Source organism: Pseudochaenichthys georgianus, chromosome 7, assembly GCF_902827115.2.
Source record: "Pseudochaenichthys georgianus chromosome 7, fPseGeo1.2, whole genome shotgun sequence".
Classification (NCBI taxonomy): Eukaryota; Metazoa; Chordata; class Actinopteri; order Perciformes; family Channichthyidae; genus Pseudochaenichthys; species Pseudochaenichthys georgianus.
Window position 1 is genome coordinate 17,372,238 of NC_047509.1, and position 21,057 is coordinate 17,393,294.

Sequence of the window (21,057 nt, forward strand, 5' to 3'; positions counted from 1 at the left end):
ACGAGTAATGTATATACTTTATAGGGATCTGCAGATACATATTTAGTCTTCTCAAGCACCAACAATCATTACATTACATTACATTGCATTTAGCTGACGCTTTTATCCAAAGCGACTTACACTAAGTGCGTTCGACCAACAAAATACAAGCTTGAAGAAAACAGAATCATAAAGTACATCAGGTTTCATAGAGCAAAAACATTTCAAGTGCTACTCAACTGGCTTTAGATAAGCCAGTCCTCCAATCAAATATCTCTCCTGATTGTTGGCACTTGACAATCACCTTCCCTGAATTTTACTCAGGTGTAACTAAAGTCTGCTTTAAGGGTTGTTTATATTTCACATCATTAATCAGAATTTGTAAAGTAACTAAAATAAATGTAGTGGAGTAAAAATACCTGGTTAACCTTAAAGAAAGCCCTCAGGATTATAAAAGACCCCCATCACCCCAGCCACAAACTGTTCTGTCTGCTGCCATCTGGCACAACAGCCGCATTCTAGGAGAGGATGTGGCTGTTGTGGAGGACTACAGTACCTGGGAGTGCACTTATGGGCTGAACTGGAGGATCAACACTGACGCTGTGTACAAGAAGGGGATGAGCAGACTCTATTTTCTGAGGAAGCTGAGATCCTTCCACGTGTGCAGCAAGATGCTGGAGATCTTCTAGTCTGTTGTGGCCAGTGCACTCTTCTTTGCTGCGGTCTGCTGGGGGGGCAGCATCAGAGCCGGTGACACCAGCAGGATCAATAAAGTGATCCGGAAAGCTGGGCCTGTCATCGGCATCAAGCTGGACCCCTTTGAAGCTGTGGTGGAGAGGAGGACACTGAACAGGCTGTTGTCCATGATGGATAACCCCACCCATCCTCTCCACCTGCAGCTGGACAGTCAACGGAGCTCCTTCTCCAACAGACTGCTGCAGCTCCGCTGTCACAAGTACCGATACAGGAACACATTCCTGCCCACTGCCATAACTCTGTACAATAAATCACCTCTGGCTAGAAGAGAACTCTCTGCTCCATAGTTTCTCTAATACAACCTCGCTGTACATTGTACACATATATAATATGTTCAATATTTGATATTCCATATTCCATTGTCATATATTTTTGAATATGTATATTTGCATATATAATATCTACATGTATATTTTCTATTTCAACACGTATATTTTCTATTTTCTTTTCTTTTCTTTCTATTCTTGTTTATTTGTGGTTTTGTTTTATTGTAAAATGCCTTGTCTTTTATGCTGCTGCAACAAAAACAATGTCCCAAATTGGGATAAATAAAGTACCATCTTATCTTATCTTATCTTACATCCGGACCAACACCACCAGACTCAGGGACAGTTTCATCCCACAGGCCATAAGACTATTAAACACCTGAACTTTGAAATAACATCCATAACATTCATCTGGCTGCTACTTAGAAATGATTTGTCTAATATATCATATTCCAATCACTTGTATAGACTCTTATTGCACTATTTCACTTTTTACTATTTTTCTTTTTGTATTGACTTGCACTATTTTTTCTGTTTATCTGTTTTATTGTGTTGCACTGTTGGAGGAGCCTGTGACCTAATTGGGGAGGGGGGGGGAGGAGACGTTCGATTCCTGTTTTGAATAGTGTGCCGTCGATGGGTTTCATTCCATTTCAAAATTCTGTTTGTCGCTCAGCGTAAACTTCAACATTGTCAAGCAAAGCACATGGTGTAGTCCCAAACGATAGCTGAGGATTCTGGGTAGTGTAGTGTCTTCGGCCATCCTAAACTGAACAAATAGTTGTTTCTCCGAATCGAAGGGGAAAATTACAAAAGCATTGCACACAATTTAAACCAATCAATGTTGTGTAATCAACAAGGATAATCTGGTGTTTTTTAGTTGATGAGTAGTGCAGATAGCACTGTAAGATCAATCGACAGAGAATACTTACTTCCGGGTGTAAAATCCTGCGTTATCCAATGGGAATGGATGCTCACATTGCTCTCCGTAATACAATAAAGGGGACATGATCAAATCGGAATATAATGTTCTTTTAAAAAACGTTAACTAAAGGGAACAATCTATTTGACACAGCTGAAGCTCTGGCCTTCCTTAAAAACAAACTAATTTAATACAAATCACAGTTGTATTACACACAATGCACTGTTTTTTGAGAACAACAATTCGTAACTAATAAACCATAATACATTCTGTCGAAAAATAAAAATTATTATGAATACAAATAAAATAAAAGAAGCCTCCCGTGAGTTACTACAAGCTATAAAGTAGATTTTAAAAACGTTGTATAGAATAAAAGCTCACTGCGGGACGTTGTAGAAATGCGTGTGTGCACCACGACAAAGGAGCCTCATTCACTTTACATTGGGGTTGTTTGCGTGGTGCAGACACGTAAATGTAACAAAGTTCGTGACACCACCATGCAATGCGGTGTTAAGGAGTCGTGGTGGAGTCACGCATTCTGGTGAGATCAGGTTGGTTTTGATGTACGTGTTTGTTGATAACGTCGCGAGTTTGTATCTTTCAGTGTTGAGGTGGGCACCGTTAGATTCTGTGTCTCCTTGCGATCATAAACGATGTGTTGGATGTGCACCTAGGAAAAGTGATAAGGGAGCTCGGAGTGATTATCGGTGCAGTAATAGGTTAGCATTTTTCGCTCAGGGGTCATTTAGATGCTTCTTATGAGACTTGTGTTTTGTTTTGGTAAAAATGGTTTGTATCGTCAGTTTGCTGAGATTATTCCCGTTAATCTGGTATAACACATTAATAGGTTCTTAAATATTAAGATCCCCTGAGACACAGTGTCGTGAAAAAAAAAAAAAAGTACCCGCCGGCGGGGACCTTGGGGCTTAACAGGTTTAACAAAAAAAACACTTAGTGTGATGGACAGCCAACTTTGGTAATGATCTTAAAGCACAACTGTGCAGAAGTACAATTTCAGAGCTTTGAGGCTGTAAACTACTGTAAACTACTGTTTTACTACTATCACTGTTTTTTTTTTTTTTATACATGTGGCGTATTCAGATACCTGTCATACATGTTTTAAGGACTTGCACAGGTCAGACTTTTAAAGACACTTTAGAAACAACAACAAGGTAGTAGGTGTGTGTTCTGATTGTAGAGAATGGAAAATTCCTAAAACAGACACTAAATAAGATGATGTATTTAAATTTCAATGGTAAGCCTCTGCGACATTCTCTGCTATGGAAACTATTAATCCTGGGTGTTGTCAGACTGAGGTTAAGCGAGGGGTTGACTGTGGTCAGTGGTTACTGCACTCTCCTGTCAAGAGCCAAATGAATAGTCTTTGGAGGCATCACTGTTTACCTTGGAAGAGCAGGTTGTGTTCTGAGAGTTTCACCGTGTACTGTTAACTTGTCCAATGTACTATTTGGAATATTTTGGGATTCTACTGTCATGAATAAATACACATGATAAACCCCTAATAAAATGACTAGACATCATCTCGACTCGAACATGAAAACGCACACACATTTTGAAAGATTTAGTGTGTATTCGTGTAGTAACTGACCACATAGAGAGGGTATGTCTGCAGGTTTCACCCCACAGTGAAAATCCCAGTTTGGTTTAACACTCATCCAGTGGCACCTGCTTTGCTAAACTGTGAGTGTGAAGATGTACACATTGCAGACAACATGTGTGTAAGCAATGCATCACAGTTAATGTGCGTATAAACAGTATTGTTTGTACAGGGTGTAAAACGGGTTCATTGTCCACTTCTCAGAGTTCATGTTTGTTTTCATACATAGATGCTAGTGGAGCTTCGCCAAACATGGTTGGCTCCGGCATGAACTGTCTACCAACCCTGTCTCTTGTTTGGAAATGACCCAAGGTCAGTCTGATTCAGTCAGGAGAAGACTTAGAGCTGACAGTGGATCACAAATTCATGTGTCAACCCACATGACTAGAATCTATCACATGTGTATGAAACTGTATTCCAGTATCTGTTTTTTGCCACCTGTCTATCTTCCATCTCCTCCACAAATATCTGTTTTCCACCTGATGTTAGCAGACAGTTATGAAAGGGTGAGGAGACAAGATGGAGCAGGGCGGGTCTGTGTTTTTCATGGTGCTAAGAAACGAGGACCTCTGTTAACAATGTGAGAGTTTATTTTTTTTTACCTCTCCGCCTCTTAAATATTCCTTTTCCTCCTGCTCTCTCTTCATATAACCATTCACTCTGAGTTGGGGGCAAGTGAAATGTGGTTAGAGAAACTGCACTACAGCTTTTGCTACATGTGGTTATGGGGATAAATCGTCTCTGTTAAACAATTTCTTCCACAGTTTCTTTCCTTTTGTCAATACCATCTCTCCTTTCTCTGGACTTCAGTCTTGAAGATTTTAAAGTTTTGGACTTATTTCTACAAGAGCTCAAACTGAGTAAACTTTTAACAATGCAAATGCCAGTGATATGGATCATGTTCATTTGTCTGTGTGGCACAGTTTTTTGTGGACACAACTCTTTACACAACATGGATTTATACTTGGAAACCTCTTCTGAGTCACATGAATTAGAAACGGCAGCCGTTCAACAAACAGAAGTTGATAGAGTGACCTCACTAGATACATATGCTTCGAGTCGAACCCTCCCGGCAGGTACGTTTATTTTTGATTCTTTCAAGAGTTGCCTGTTTATGTCTGCATGATCTGACTAATACATGTTTTAAAAACTAAAATAGCTTGACATTATTTACCATAGATTGCAGAGTGAATTTTTTTTTTTTATGTCTTGAATTTGTTTGTTTGGTCTGCTTTATGACTGGTGAAGAGGAGAATGGGATTGAACATCTCCAGATGGAGGCAGGGCAGCAGAGGGAGCATCAAGGAGCCGGTTTTAGGACGCTGGAGGCCAGACAAAGGAGAGGTGTCTGGTGGATGAGGAAGCACGCAAACGCAGTGGAAGCCAGTGCCTATAGAATAGTATGAAACTTTGCTATTGACACATTATTATCCTGGTTAAATAAAGGTAAAATAAAAAAATAATGTATATCTTCCATGTGGGCAGTTTGTTTAAACATATTACACCTCTATTGTATGTTGCTTTGCTCCTTTGTTGAATCATTTGAGTGACTTGAGTAATTGCAGGCAGGGCTGGGGGAGCCTCTGACGGGCTGGAAGAAGCGCGGGAAAGGAGAGAAGGAGACCAGCACCCTCATGACTGAACTGAAGGAGCTCCATGATGAGAAGCAACGACTGATGGATCAAGGGAATGCAGGAGAGGGAGAGGAGGAGAAAGAAGAAGAAGAAGAAGAAGAAGAAGAAGAAGAAGAAGAAGAAGAAGATGATGATGACGATGATGATGATGATGATGATGATGACGATGATGATGATGAGGAGGTTTGATTTTGTATTAATTATATTGTTTTGCTTTTTCCCTTTGAATAATCTATGAAAATAGTTTTCTTGCTGTAATTTCTTTCTTAAATCTTCTGCATCAGGAAGAAGAAGAAGAGGAGGAGGAGGAAGAAGAGGAGGAGGAGGAAGAAGAAGAGGAGGAGGAGGAAGAAGAAAAAGAAGAGGCAACGGAGATCCCCAGCAATCAAACAGAAACATACTCCACTTTTACAGAGTCTCCTCTTAGAGAGTGTCAGACTGCTGACAGAGAAATCAGCTGCAGGGGCGTCGGCATGACTCACCTGCCAATCATCCACAACCTGCTGGCCGCCAATCTGGACATGGCAGGTGTGTGTGTGTGCGCGTGTGTGTGTGTGTGTGTGTGTGTGTGGGTGTGTGTGTGTGTGTGTCTGTGTGTATGTGTTTTTGATGGATGGTACAGAATAGAAGAGCTGTGATATTGATCACATATGAAATGGTTAATTATTAAGTAATATTATTTATTAAGGAGTCCAGTTGCTCTAAGTACAACGTTGATGCCATTAGCCATTTTATTTTATCTTTTGAAAAATCACTTGTCCAATCAGTAATACAAATGATTTAGCAAGAAACAAATAATTAATTTTAAAATAAAAGCTATAAAAGTTATTTAAAATACATCAAAACAAAAGTTTGTGCACAGATTAATCTACATGACATGACCTGTGAGAGAATTGAGTGTGAGATGCTATGTCGTATACAACCACTACATGTACCACATCATATATCTTACTATGTGATTTGTCTTTAAAGAGAACAACATCAGAATCATCACCCCACAAGATTTCTCTGGCGTGCCAAACCTGGACACGCTGGATCTGAGTAAAAACAAACTGGATGATGAGTCGTTGAGCAGTAACCCGCTGTCTGTGAGTAACACCTCTCTTATTCACTGTCATTTTCCACAATACAGTTTTATACTCATCTGCCAACACATCACATCTATAAAGCATGTATGTATAATCATGCTTGAATACAAAAATCTCACTTGCTACATTATGGTGCTACTGGGCGATACCTGCTCTTGCTTAACAGCTATTTTCTGAATTGTATGAGTTATAGTTTTGTGTCAAATTGATGCCGCCACAACCAGATCCATCCATCAAACTTTAATACTTCTGCAGTGCTATCAGTCTCAGACCTATTGTATCAGACCTGAAGCACCAGTCCAGCCTGCTTTACCTTCTGCTAGTATTACAACTGTAGTTTTTCCATTGAATGAACATACTTCTTCAACTAAGGGAGTGTTACACATTTAAAAATAGGAGCGGCATAGCCTATGGGCATAGCCAACCAGTCATGTTCAATGTAGGTAATCAGTTCGTGTTTTAGTTTTCTTCATGAAGCTACTTAGGTGGTAATCAAATCAATCAACACTTTTCTGATTGCCAAGTGCCTGAAAAAGTTTATTTTATGCCAAGATAGGGAAAATAAATGTCACATTTGTATTTACAAATAGCTTTAATTATATTTTAAAAGCTATATTTTAAGCGGAACTGCAGTTTTTACTTTTTGACATTTCCACTAGGGGTTAGATTCACAGATTAAATCAACATTATTTTAGACATAGAAGTGAACATGTATTTAATGTGAACCACCAACATGGATATAAAGCAGAAAAACACAGTATTAAAAGAACGGCCACTGCAGTAAAGCTCTGCAGCAATTATTTTCCTTTCACAGTTGGCAAAGGTAGAATTGTTCTGATAATGACACAAAAATCTCCCTCTTGTGGAGAATCTGCATTTTGCTAAACGTGAATGAATGACTTTCTGAGTAACAAAACAGTTAAAAACTTAACTTTGCATCTAATTAAAATAAAAAGCAGGCTCTATCCTGTATCCTGTATCATTACAGTAATAAAAGAGCACGGAAAATGGCATTAATCCTTTTCTAAGAATAACCTCGGGTCTAACCTCTAAATGACCACAGGCCGAGCTCAGATCCTGACCACACCGAGGCAGCCCACCACACTCTGTCCAATCATCTCACGCTAACATCAGCGCACTCTCACAGCATTGGCTGGACAGACCTGTTGGGAAACAGCTGCAGACAATAATGTGGAGAATAAAAGCAAATTATTTTTGGATGAAATCTTTTTTTCTTCTTGATTTTTCTGCTCATGTAACAGTAATGACAGAGGACTGATGGACTGGCTTGAGGGATGCTGCAAAAAGATTCAGTCCACTGCTTTTAGTTGACACACATCTACCACAGTGGCTTTCACTGAGGAGCCACACAGAGCGGCTTTACTAAAAATACAACATGATAGATGACATAAAAGAGACTCACAGATTTTGTCTGTTTCTGTGAACTCTGGGATTGTGTCCTTCTTGGCAAATCGGGATAGAAAATTATGGATTTTGAAGACAAATATATATTTTGTTTGTTGTATCTTTCTGACCCCTTTTTTGTTGTTGCTGCGTGTCATGCAGGACTTGACCTTTCTGAAGAAGCTGAACCTAGATGGCAACAAGCTAACCAGGATCCCAGCGCTGCCTCCATCTCTGGAGCAGCTCAGGATCAACAACAACCAGCTCAGTACACTCACCCCTCACTGTTTCAAAGGTCTAGGATTGGTGTTTGTGTCTCTTTAAATGGAACAGGAACATATTTGATGACAATAATATAACTTAATATTCCTCTCTAGGTTTGACAAACCTGTTGATTCTGGAGCTGGAGGAAAACTTCCTCCATGAAGGCAGTGTATCGCCGCTTACTTTCCGGCCACTACAGAGACTTCTGGACCTCGAGTTGGACAACAACCGCTTCCGTTCCCTTCCTCTGGGCCTTCCTCCCTCTCTGCAGGTGCAATAATATCACTTAACTGTAAATCCTCCTTAAAATATGTTAAGATTAGCCAAACAAGGCACCTGGGATTAAGACTTGTGCTCATGGTAGAAACTGACACAGGAATAACTGTCCCAAATGACACATCCTTGTCATTCTGTGTGTTCTTTATTGTAGGAGCTGGAGATAAATGCAAATCAGATTGAGGAGGTGACAAAGGAGGCACTGAGAGGCTGTGTCCATCTGAGAGTGCTGGACATGAGCCACAACCTGCTGCATGAGCAAGGCATCGCTACCAAGGCCTGGTCCCATCTCAAGTACGTCTGTCCATCCTGAGCTTTTGATTTTTAACAATAATGCTCTGCAGTTTCTCCATCAGCCACAAGAGGGTGGACTGGTGTTGTTTGGGATTCACTTCATAACTCTTTTGTTATCAATGTTGTTGTCTAAGCAGTTATCAGTGCATGGGTTTATTAGTTAAAAGATTTAAAATAACCATTTCCATCACATTTTTATACATGTTTTAACACGCGTACAGGAGACATCTACAATAATTCCCCTGCCCCTCCCTCTCCACCCCACACTCAGAGATCATCTAGAGATATATATAATTAAACAAATAAAGTAGATTACACACTGCTACATCAAAGAGAAAACAACGCTACACAAAAAACAGGTAATGACAATAAGTAGTCTGCAAGACTGTGGAAAACCGACAAACAAACAGCTTCAGCATTGTACTATTGTCCTACAATAAAATACAAAATAGGCTAAAACAGATTTAAGCCAAGGGGTATCCACGTTTTTTACACTGGTTAGATCATTAAAGTATATCAGTTATTTAAATTCCTACAACTTGGGATGTAAAAATGATCATGATCAGTACTTATGATTTATTTGACTGAGGTTTTGACTGGGTTCACACACACACACACACACACACACACACACACGCACGCACGCACGCACGCACGCACGCACGCACGCACGCACGCACGCACGCACACACACACACACACACACACACACACACACACACACGCACACACACACACACACACATCACAGAAGTTATGACAGCTGACCTTGTGTACTCGGATGAGCAGGCGTGTGAGGGAGAGCTAGAGGGCAACTGTGTGTCTGTTTGTGTATGTATGTCTCAATGTGTGTCTATGGTGGTGTGTGTGTCTGTTGTTTAAATATAGTGAATTCCTGTGGGCTTTTCTCCTTGCTCCCTGGGATCCTTGTGAACCACAGTGGGAGCTTCAGGGAAAAGTGAGTGAAAAAATAAAATTGTTAAAGAAAGACAGGAACTGGAGAGACTTGTGCAGACTGGAAGATTTATTTAAAAGAGAAAATGTGAAATTGGGAGAATATATGTAGAGGAAGTTTAGCTGAAGAAAGAACGAGATCTGGAACACAAATGGATACAGTAAAAGACCATACCAGAGAGATGACGTGACTAGGCAGCACTCTGAACCTTCGCTTGACTTGTGACTCGAATGTATTTGACATCTGAAATTTGACCTCATTAGTCCTACCATTGGCTCTGCAGGCTTAAGAGCTGGTCATTAATTTAAAAAGCTTCCCTGAGCAGAGACAAGTGAGTTGGAACACATGTAACTTGACCTGAACTCCAATGACACAGCAGGAGCAGAAACTTTAAAGGGCAAAGGTCATTACCTGAGTGGCATTAAACCATATTCCTCCCCGTGGTTGGATACTATTTCATTATGTACACATAATGATTACAAAAGCTTGTGGAGAATATATTCAGCTCTGTAGAAGTGTGAAGAGAAATATACAGAGAGCGATTAAGACGCAATGGGAAGTAAATTGTTAAAGATAAAATAAACTGCAGTGTGCTGGTTCTGGTTAGTGGGGCGCCTCTGTTCCATGTCACACACTCACTCAGTGTTATTGTTGCCTCCTGATGAGGTTCAGGGATTGGACCCGTGCAGCCTCGGAGGTACCCGTGGAGGTTGCCTGATGTTGATCTGGAGAGTGCAGTTTGTACCTGGGATTAGTTTCAGGCAGGATGGGCTGACTGTCAGCATCTCTGCTCATTATCTGCCTTTTAAACATATCTCATCTATGGTCAGTACTGGGTTTGATTTATTAAAGCAGAAGTGTTCCGATTTTCTATTTCTGAGATCCCTTTTTTTAAACTCAGTAAATGAATCCCAGTTCTGTCTTAAGTTTGTGTTCCTTTGTGTGTTTACAAAGGCTTCCAGTGTGTGACCATTGTGTAAGAATATGCACTTGCTTAAGAACCAGTGGTGGGAATAATTACAGTCAGATAATGCCGTACAATTTGTAGGTTCTTATACTTGAGTATCACCATTATACAGTTATTTTACTCCACAGCTTTTTAAGGAATATTATTATATTTTTCTTGAGCTTTAGTTTTAAAGGTACTTTGATATGGCCATTTTAAAAAAAAGATATACATTTATAATATATACTAGATTTGAACTGAAAAAACAACAAAAAAACGGTGGCATTGGTAATAATTAAACTATAATTATTGTAAGAGTTCAAATAAGATGAAATAAGATAAACAACGTAAACAAATTATAAAAAACAATTCTAAAATGTGTGAACAGATTGAATATCAAATCAATATGTTTGCAGATATAATATATAATAGTGCACAGATATAAAATATTATTGATACATAAATGGATTAAATAGTTGTTCAATTAATTGTAAATCTTCAATCTTCAACATTTAAGTTGGTTAAAATCAGTTTCACCTCGATAGACTACAACATGGAAATATTAATTACATATCAAAAAGTTATTAATAATCATTACATCTCACAATATACGTTAATTTAGCTCTCGCGGACTATTTTGATCGTAAGAAGAGTACTTTTGGTTTTAATACTTTAAGTACGTTTTGCTGATAATATATCTGTACTCTATGATGCCACCTTTAGGGAACAACTAGCACATGTAAAAAACACACACACAGACGCAGACACAGATAAGGCTGTTTGCCACCTTCTCCCGGCTCTTTATGAACCTGTCGGCTCAAATCACAGTCTCAAATGCCTCCATATCTTCTCCTCAAGTCAATCAAAATGTACCAGTCATCACCTCCCTGCTGCCAGGTAACAGCCTCACTCCAACTCCACATCTTCACTGACAGAACCAAAGCATGTTTTCAATTTCTTCCTCTCATGAAAGCTGCACAAAATTGCTTCAAAAATGTAACGTCATGGGTAATATGTTTTCAATTGCAGTTTTTATTAATGCTGTCAAACATTTTTATTGGTAAGATTTTCACAACGTTGATTGTCTGCTTAAATGACGTAATACTTTATGATGTTTTACAGCTCAATATAATAGACTTGTAAATGCATCAGCTTTAAAGTTATCTAGTAAAACTTGACCACAGTATTAATTAAAAAGTGACACAGAGGTGATGTCTTATCTAATTTTATTTTGAGTTAAAACAGATTGTGTTGTTGGCTGATCAGATGATAACTTCAACTGTTTCTATTAGTTCTGTCATTTTGACAGCGAGGACCTTTGCGCATATGTATCATCGCTGATGCGTCAGACCCACTGCATGTAAGCACAGGTTCTGGCCACAAAGATGCTTGTTATGTTATAAACTAGACAGGACTCGTAACCAAAGCTATTTTATCTTCGCACCATCACAAATTGGATTCTTAAAAAGCTTGGACAAATAGAGAAACAATAAGCTCACAATCACACACAACCACTAAAAACGAGAAAACTATCTAAAGTGAAAACCTTTTGAGTTTGATTTAGGTTTTGTATTACTTTAAATTGGTTCTTCTTTGGTTACAAACAACATGGCAGAGTTTTCAGTCTGAAAAAGTAAGTAGATCACATCCAAATACTGTTGGATGGGCAGTCCTCATTGTGTTCCAATGCAGTAAATCATTAAGGTAATTTTCTGTTTAAATAAATCCATATGTTCTTTTTGGTGTACTCCTATGTATCAGTTTACCAGTATGTTCATAATTAGGTGCACACAGAAGCCTGCGCTATAATGACTTGATGTAGCTGAAGGCATGTCGGCTATCATCCATCCATCAATTCTTTATTTTCAAAGCCGAGCCTTGTTCTCTTTTTCCTGCATGGCACAGTTACTCTGCCGGATACATTACCTTCTCTAGATAGGTTGCCAAAGTGTGTAATCTGGTTTGTGTAGTGCTGGCAGGTTGGACTCAGATGGAAGTGTGTAAATAAGTAGTGTACTCCTGCTTCTTTATTGTGCTGGTTCCCATTAGAACCCAATAACCTGAGGAGGAGCAGAGGACAGCTTGATTACTCCTGGCCATGCTTTTCAGAAAAACATTGATCCACAAACATTTGGTTATGTGTAATTGGTTCGTGCCTCTCTGTAAATGTTTTAGAAGTGAAGTCATGTTGTATTCTTGGAGACAGAGTGCATGTGTGTCCCTATTTGCTATTATATAATATATACTAGCAAACAGGGACACATTTATTTGCTAGTATATAATAGCAAATAGGGACATGTATTGTTTTTGAATTAGCCTTTTTAAATTGACACATTTTATAAACATAATATTGGCGTATCGCTGTGTCTGGAAGCATTAGGGTTTTTTTCTTCAATTATTTTGCATGCGCAAGGAGGTGTGTATGTATGCTGGTGTGTGTGTGTGTGTGTGTGTGTGTGTGTGTGTGTGTGTGTGTTTGTATGTATGTTGGTGTGTGTGTGCGTACATAGGTGCCAGTGGGTGGTGTGTGTCCCTCTGCTCATTAATACCATGTGGAGCTAAGTAGCAGCAGACTGCTGTTGAGCTTCCTGGCTAGATTTAGAAAATAAATCGGCAGCACACAGCTGGTCTGAACTGGTACTGAGAAGCTTGTATAGTGATATATCTTCAAGGTTCAAATATCAAGCAGAAACCACATTTTACAGCAATCCATGAGTGACAAAATGCGTATAGGTTAACCAAAAAGCCTCCCAGGTGTTCAGTGAGCGTTGGCTTGTGTATTTTGAGTTAAATCTGTCACTTTGCTCCCTGTTTGTTTTCAGTAAAACATTTATAGTGGTTTTAACGTGACTCCTTATTACACCGCTGTTAAGCAGAAAACCATGTAAACACGGTCAGGTTTCATAAGGTCTATGGTTGTTTAACTACTGAGGGCCTCATGCTAACCATGACCTTTCCTGTGATACTGACAAATGATCAGAAGGTGCTTCATGTACCAACATTTTGATTGATTTAGGGATTTTAACCCCCTTCTCATTGACACACGCCATCCATCTCATGAAAATAAAATCCCCACAAAAACAGCAGTGATTAATGTAACTTGGGAGCTGTAAAGTTCAAGGGAGCCAAGTTAATGCAAGGGTCTTACTGTAAGTCACCTTTACGAGGAGCAGAAATGCCGAGGCACCAAAATATCAGTCAGACAGATGCCAGTCCAAGCGTCTCCCTCATCCATTACCCTTCACTCTCTCTCTCCTCATTTGTCCCCATTTCATTTCTCTGTGTAGTCATTGGCTGGCCACCTCAGAGTGTTCTGAGACCATTGGCTGTTCAGTGTGGTCTATGAATGGCAGAAGAACAGGAAATGAGGTTCCTATCCTGCAGTGAGCCGTGCTGTAAACTCACAACAGCTGTGTTGGATCTTTCTGCAAAGACACTGAACCCCTGTACTGCATCTTCCCCTCAGACCCTCGAAATCTGGTCCTCTTTTAATACAGCCTTTCATTCTCTTTCCCGCAAACCAACATTTTCATACCCCTTCTGCACCTCTCAGCCACAAATTCCCCCTCAAATGACCACATTCTCTCACATTGTACCCCCCAGAGCCCATTATTTCCCCCCCTGTTGCCCCCCAGGATTTCCCGGCAGCCTTGCCTCCCACTCTGCAATCCTGACTCCCTTTCTCCCCCCTACAGCGCTATGCAGGAGTCCTGTAACTATACAATGTGAAGCCTGCAGTTAAACGCCGTGGAATAAGAGTGGAAGTGGGCCTCCATTATCATATCAAGTCTAGAGCTTTGTAAAACATGCTCCTGATGTTAAGCAGGTGAAATGTTACCCATGATCACAATCTTAGTTTAGCGTGTCGGCATGTGCAAATGTGTTGCTCAGCACTTAACACAATGTAAAGCAGAGGTTGATGTGAATGTTGGACACATTTAAATGTTTATTTGTATATCACTTTTTCTTAATGATATAACAAAGTGCTTCACAAAAATGGCATGGCAATCCCTTCACAAATGTCTACATCATGGTGGCTCTAAAAGAAAACTTGGGGATCAACAAAGTCTACAAGATACATCATCAGGGGACCATGAATGAACCACATTTTTGGTCATTCCAAAGCTAGGACCTAACTTCTGCGAAACATGAATATCTAGTATGTCAACAATTTCAAGATAACCCAGTTGTTGAGATATTTCAGTCGAGACCTAAGAAGTGGACTAAGCAAAAGTCCAACAGACTGACATTAGAATTAGAATTTTAATGTGACGGTCTTCTTGTAGATATCTCACAGAAATTCATGATCCTTGTGTTTTTCTCTCAGCACCCTGGAGTCCTTGGACCTGTCCTACAACCGGTTCACCTCTGTCCCGATGAATCTGCCACGCTGTCTCCAGAAACTGTCCCTCCAACACAACAACATCAGTCACATCAACGCCTTCACCTTCCGTCACATGCGGTCGAGCCTACAGTCCCTCCGTCTATCCCACAATGCCTTGAGCAATGAGGGCTTCGAGCGGGTCTCTCTTGTTGGAGCGTACCGCTCACTGGATGAGTTCCTGCTGGACAACAACCATCTGAGTCAAATCCCTCGCTGCATTCGCCAGTTTAAGAACCTGAAGTTGCTGAAACTAGACAACAACCAAATCAGGTAGAGTCACATTTTGTATACATTTGAATGAGTCTAATGTGTTTGTCACAATGCAGGGATAAGCCAAATGCTTGTTTGTTCCCCAATCCTGTCCTAACAACATTAGCTCTGCTTATGCAGCTCCCTTTGGAAAAGACTCTAAGGAGCTTGGCAAAAAGCAAAGAAAGTATCATGGCACATTCAGTGTCATTTATTCAAGCCAACAGTTTGACATCTTCATCAGCATAAAGATGAAGACAATGACTATTGTTGCCAAAAATATTACTTTCTTTCTGTCTGCAAACTTTACAAGACCCTGTGTCCCCTTTGATCTAATGTAGTAACACAAAGGCTCTTGTAGAACTCAAAAGACTTATTGTGCATTTTATATGGGGAGACTAACAAAATCACCAAGCGTGGAAGGAAAGTCCTATGTAAAAACTTTAAAGTACGTATGTTGTGGTTGCAGGCTGGTGAGGAAGTGGGGAGTGTGCCACCCTGGTAATGCTGGCTCCACCTTGGCTTCCATCCACTTGGAAAACAATCTGCTGGAGGTGGAGAGGATCCCCCCAAATGCCTTCTCCTGTCTCTCGGATGTTCAGGGACTGGTCCTCTATCCACAAAAGGGGCACTCGTATCACAAATAGGCTGCAAAGTTGGACAAACTAAGATGGACAGATTCCCAAATACATGTACATGCATAATCATGGCATACAGCCACTCAATATTTCTGTAGGCAGGGTCTACAGAAAAATATCTCTATCATGTAGTTTACTTAGATAGAGATACTCTTAGACAGTCAGTGCTATCATGTTATTGTCCCAAAACCTGTCTTTCTCTTTCACTTCTCACCTTTGATTAGGAGAATAACAGTGATGTGTTTGTATGTAATTTATACAGTAATGGAAAGAATCATTATGTAAAAGGTTAATACATGACGGTTGTTTCCAGATCTGCTCCAAACACCGGCCTATATCTGTCATTTCATTCAAGTAGACACCTTTGAGGAAATGGAGAATAGCTTAACCTAGTCTCAGTCTGAGGCTTGCAGGTGGAGCCTTTAGTCAGGTAATGTAGAAACAATGTGAGTGTGTTTTGATTTGGGACACAGGGGGGTCAAATCTTGGGACTGCAGCACGGGGGTCACTGAGAGAAAGTTAAAATATCTGGTGACACAGTGTGAACCTAAGGGGCCCATTAGGAAAGAAAATATAAACATCACGCAGGTTTCCTATCACCAGATGATTTCCAACATAAACATCCACCACCAGCCGCTCAGTAAAAACACATAAAGTCACTCTGACTGTGGGGGGGTGGGGGGGGGGCCTCAGTTGGGGCCTCAGTTGGGGCCTACAAATGTGTAGGAGTGTGTACAGTAATTGGGGTGAACATATGTGTTCATGAGAAGACTGGGGCTGCACCTTATTTGGGTTAGAAGTAGGGTAGATGGTAAAAAAGGGGGAGGAACATGCTTATCTAAGGCACAGAGTAAAACAAGCTGACTTTGAGGCACAATAAAGCGATTGTTCTTAGAAAGTCTTTAAGCCGATCAGTTAAACATGAGAAGAGCAGTAGTTCACGTGTATTTAGGTCCAATAGGATGTGGCTGGAAGACAGAAACAGAGAGCTGGAGCACATCGACAGATCTTTTGGGAACTAAAGCCACTGAAGCTGTCGTCCTGCCAACCTTGTTGACAAAGTGACTTCCCGGACCACAATGTTCTCTCCTTCTCTATCTTGGTGTCTATCGCCACATATCTCACTTTCCATCTTCTCCTGTTTATCCCTCATCCTCTTGCACAGTAAAGTACAATGCCCCATTCTTCTGTCTCAGCTATGATCTCAGCCCCTTGAGTCTTGCGGTGTGAATGAGAGCCATGTCTGTTACATTTCTGTATTTTAGATTGCCTTAACGCAGTCTTGGTGAGAACATAAGAGCCAAAGGAAAAAGACAAACCCTGTTGCACTCTCTGTTATTTGTTTTATGACATTAAGATGCCCGTTCTTCACAATGTAGTGAGCTGCTTTACACCAAATCCTGATAAAACAAACAAATCTGTATTTGCAGTCTCACCCGCAGATACAGAATATATTTTATGAAGGCTGATGGAAGTGCGCTAGTGTCTTTCATTTTTTAATCCACTCGTGCAAAGACACACTTAACAGTATGTCACTTAGAGTAATGGATATAATTACAATTATAAAATGTTGTACTCGGTGTACAAAGTCGTAATTTACCGGCTGCGTTGACTATCTGGCTCCAGGTATACGTTTTCAGCAGAGAGCAAGGCCTCTGAGGCTCTAAATGAAGAACAGAAGGTCCCCTGCAGACGCTAGAGTTACACACTCAGAGGAAGAAAGGGAGGGCGGGAGGGAGGGAGAGATCGACAGTTAATAAGAAAGAGAGAAAACGAAGCTGGGTTATTGAGAGGCAAACAGCTGACAGTCATCAAGGTTATGAGAGCACATGCATGGTTTGAATGTGTAATATAAACACACACAGAAACACTTTTATACTTTTCACTCTCAGCCTGGGCGTGTAATCACATGTTAGATTTCTGCTTTCAGTCTTGTGCATGTGGTGCAGTCTCCATTCTCCATAATTGTACAGTCATTTAGCAAACAGCACATTACTGTCTAAGAAACTACACATTCGCATTTATACTGCAGTTCCAGCACGTACAGGCAGAGACGATCAAAACTGCATCACTTTTCTTTCGGCAGTTTCCCGTCTTTGTAGTCCTGAACAGATGAATGATCCAGCCTTGATCCTAAATCTTTAAACCTCCTCTCCACAGCTATTTCAGATGGGGTGTTTTGTCAAATTTGACAAGCTTGCCACTTCAGCACAATCCATCATAGGCAAGGCAAGGCAAGGCAAGGCAAGGCAAGGCAAGGCAAGGCAAGGCAAGGCAAGGCAAGGCAAGGCAAGGCAAGGCAAGGCAAGGCAAGGCAAGGCAAGGCAAGGCAAGGCAAGGCAAGGCAAGGCAAGGCAAGGCAAGGCAAGTTTATTTATATAGCACCTTTCAACACAAGGCAATTCAAAGTGCTTTACAAAAAACGAAAGACATTAAGACAATGGCATTTAAAATCAGTCATTAAAAAGAAAAGATAATAAAATAAACATTAAAAGAAAAAATACATGTATAAAAGTTACAGTGCAGTTTAAGATGTGAATAGTTCAATTAAAAGCAGCGGCAAAAAGAAAAGTCTTTAGTCTGGATTTAAAAGTAGTCAGAGTTTCAGCGGACCTGCAGGTTTCTGGGAGGTTGTTCCAGATATTTGGAGCATCATAACTGAACGCTGCTTTACCATGTTTAGTTCTGACTCTGGGGACAGAAAGCTGACCAGTCCCTGAAGACCTGAGAGATCTGGATGGTTCATAATTTAGCAGGAGGTCAGAAATGTAATTTGGGCCTAAACCATTCAAAGCTTTATAAACCAGCAGCAGTATTTTGAAATCTATTCCTTGACACACAGGAAGCCAGGCGTGATATGATCCACTTTCTTAGTGTTAGTGAGGACTCGAGCAGCAGCGTTCTGAATTAGCTGCAGCTAGATTTTTTAGTGAGACCTGTGAAGACACCATTACAGTAGTTCAGTCTACTGAAGATAAAAGCATGGACAAGTTTTTACAAATCCTGCTGTGACATTAGTCTTTTAATCCTAGATATGTTCTTTAGGTGATAGTAGGCTGATTTAGTAACTGTTTTAATGTGACTGTTGAAACTCAGGTCAGAGTCCATGACTACACCTAGATTTCTGGCTTTATCTGTTGGTTTGAACATTGCAGACTGAAGCTCAGCGCTAACTTTTATACGTTCTGCCTTGGCTCCAAAAACCATTACCTCAGTTTTATCTTTGTTTAATTGAAGAAAGTTCTGACACATCCAGTCATTGATTTGTTCAATGCACTTACTCAGTGTTTGAATTGGAGCATAGTCTCCTGGTGAAATTGTTACGTAAATTGGTGTGTCATCCGCATAGCTATGGTAACTTATGTTGTTGTTTTTCATTATCTGAGCCAGTGGTAGCATGTAGATGTTAAAGAGAAGAGGCCCCAAGATGGAGCCTTGAGGTACCCCACATGTCATATTTGTCAACTCAGATGTGTATTTACCTATAGAAACAAAGTTTTTTCTGTCCTTTAAGTAGGATTCAAACCAATTTAGAACTGTTTTCGAAAGTCCCACCCAGTTTTCTAGTCGGTCGAGTAATATGTTGTGGTCAACAGTGTCAAACGCAGCACTGAGATCTAATAATACTAACACTGAAGTTCTGCCACTGTCTGTGTTTAAGTGGATGTCATTGAAGACCTTTACAAGAGCAGTCTCAGTGCTGTGGTTTGGACGAAAGCCTGGCTGGAACACATCGAAACAACTATTTAAATGCAAGAAATTATTCAACTGTTGAAAAACAACTTTTTCAATGATTTTACCTAGAAATGGCAGGTTTGATATGGGCCTGTAATTGTTCATTACTGAAGCATCGAGATTATTCTTTTTTAAGAGCGGTTTAATGACTGCAGTTTTCAGGGCCTGTGGAAAAATACCTGAGTGAAGAGATTTGTTTACTATATGAAGTAGATCTGAGGCCATGCAACGAAAAACATCTTTGAAAAATCCTGTTGGAATAATATCAAGGCAGCAGGAGGAGGATTTCAGAAGTTGAATAATGTCCTCTAGGTTTTCATCATTAATCTGATGGAATTGTGTCATGGTGTTTGAATTGATATTAGGTGGACATAGGGACAACACATTTGCTGTACCTGATGCAGAGGTACTGACTGCTTGTCATCATAGCACATGTGACACGACTAAACTGTTCAACTGACGTCTCATCACACCCAAAGGACGTTTCGAGTCCGGTGAAGCTGAGGCCAGAGCCTGAGAGGTTGACTGTACTGCAGTGTTTAGCTTTTTTTCTCCCATTCTCTGTCTGTCCAACCAGGACACAGCCACTTCCTCTGTTATTGGAGGATGTCTGGCTGATTTAATCAAAAGTACACACACAGTGAAAAGCAACAAAAAAGGTATTTTCCTGACGTCAGACATTAGCAGAGAAAGTGAGGAAAGGAGAAAGCTGGAGGGTGGAAGAGTGAGGACAGTCTCTTTGCTAGAACATGAGATTGGGTTCCAGTGTTAAGGGTCAACTATTTGGGGTCAACAAGAATGTACTTGCAGTGCAAGAGAACGAACCGCTCGGCCATCAGCCTGATGTGCTCATCCTTGATAGCCAGCAACATTAATGACTATGAAGTACACTTTTATTGGGCTTATATCCAAAACCCCAGAAACAACACTATGGAGCATTTGGTTTCTTTCCTCTCTCTTGTACTCACTCTGAAGCAGCACCTAACCAAGAGCTCACAAGTGGGTGTGCTAGAGACACGTTAGCTGAACACTTGTAGGACTAAAAAGAGTTTAATTTAGATGCCAAGCCCTCCAGCTATAGACCAACACCATAATCAAGTGAACCACAGCAAGAGAGAGAGAGACGGGCAGACAGAGAAATGAAGAGTGAGAAACGGAGGGAAAGACTAAATCTACAAAATGAGGGCGAGAGGAAGCAGACTCAGTGAGAGGAGGAATGTTATCTGCCACGGCCTTTATCAAAACTCTGTCTCCTGCCAACACCCCTGCAGGGCATTGATCTGGTATGCATGCCTTTTTTCGCCACTGTGGATACTGCACTCTTTGAGAGAAAGAATGGCATATAACCGAACAAAACAAGATGCAGGATTGCCAGTGGTCTCTTGTATTTATATAAATGATGAGGAAAAATATTAGGATTTGATGCTCAAGGTACTGAAGCAGCAGAGCTCAGGGATATCGTGTGGATAACTGTTCAAGTCTGTGTGGCAGACTTTGTGCAGGGTCGGAAAAGTTCCCAGATGGTGAGGCTTGCCAACCTCGCTCCCTCACTCTGGGTGTTGGCAATATGGAGAGGAAATCTGAGAGTTAGTGAGAAAGAAACACTTTATCCTGCCAAAACAACATTTAATAGAAAACCGTGAGAAGAT

At 40.5% G+C, this 21,057-nt stretch overlaps 1 protein-coding gene across 1 annotated transcript; it reads left to right on the plus strand.

The window, feature by feature from the left end:
• Positions 1 to 4,776: 4,776 nt before the first annotated feature.
• On the plus strand, positions 4,777 to 15,682 carry LOC117449944 (extracellular matrix protein 2). The gene is made up of 9 exons (XM_034087884.1): positions 4,777 to 4,941; positions 5,107 to 5,358; positions 5,460 to 5,703; positions 6,148 to 6,263; positions 7,830 to 7,962; positions 8,045 to 8,202; positions 8,362 to 8,501; positions 14,730 to 15,056; positions 15,505 to 15,682. The coding sequence occupies exons 1-9, from the start codon at positions 4,777 to 4,779 to the stop codon at positions 15,680 to 15,682; spliced, it is 1,713 nt and encodes a 570-aa protein (XP_033943775.1).
• The last annotated feature ends 5,375 nt before the right edge of the window (positions 15,683 to 21,057 follow it).

What these genes read in the sequence shown, in the direction of transcription:
- LOC117449944 (XM_034087884.1), top strand. Translation starts at nt 4,777, where the DNA reads ATGACTGGTGAAGAGGAGAATGGGATTGAACATCTCCAGATGGAGGCA. An exon ending in AAGCCAGTGCCTATAGAATA is followed by an intron (nt 4,942 to 5,106) that starts GTATGAAACTTT and finishes GAGTAATTGCAG; the next exon opens with GCAGGGCTGGGGGAGCCTCT. An exon ending in AAGGCCTGGTCCCATCTCAA is followed by an intron (nt 8,502 to 14,729) that starts GTACGTCTGTCC and finishes TTTTTCTCTCAG; the next exon opens with CACCCTGGAGTCCTTGGACC.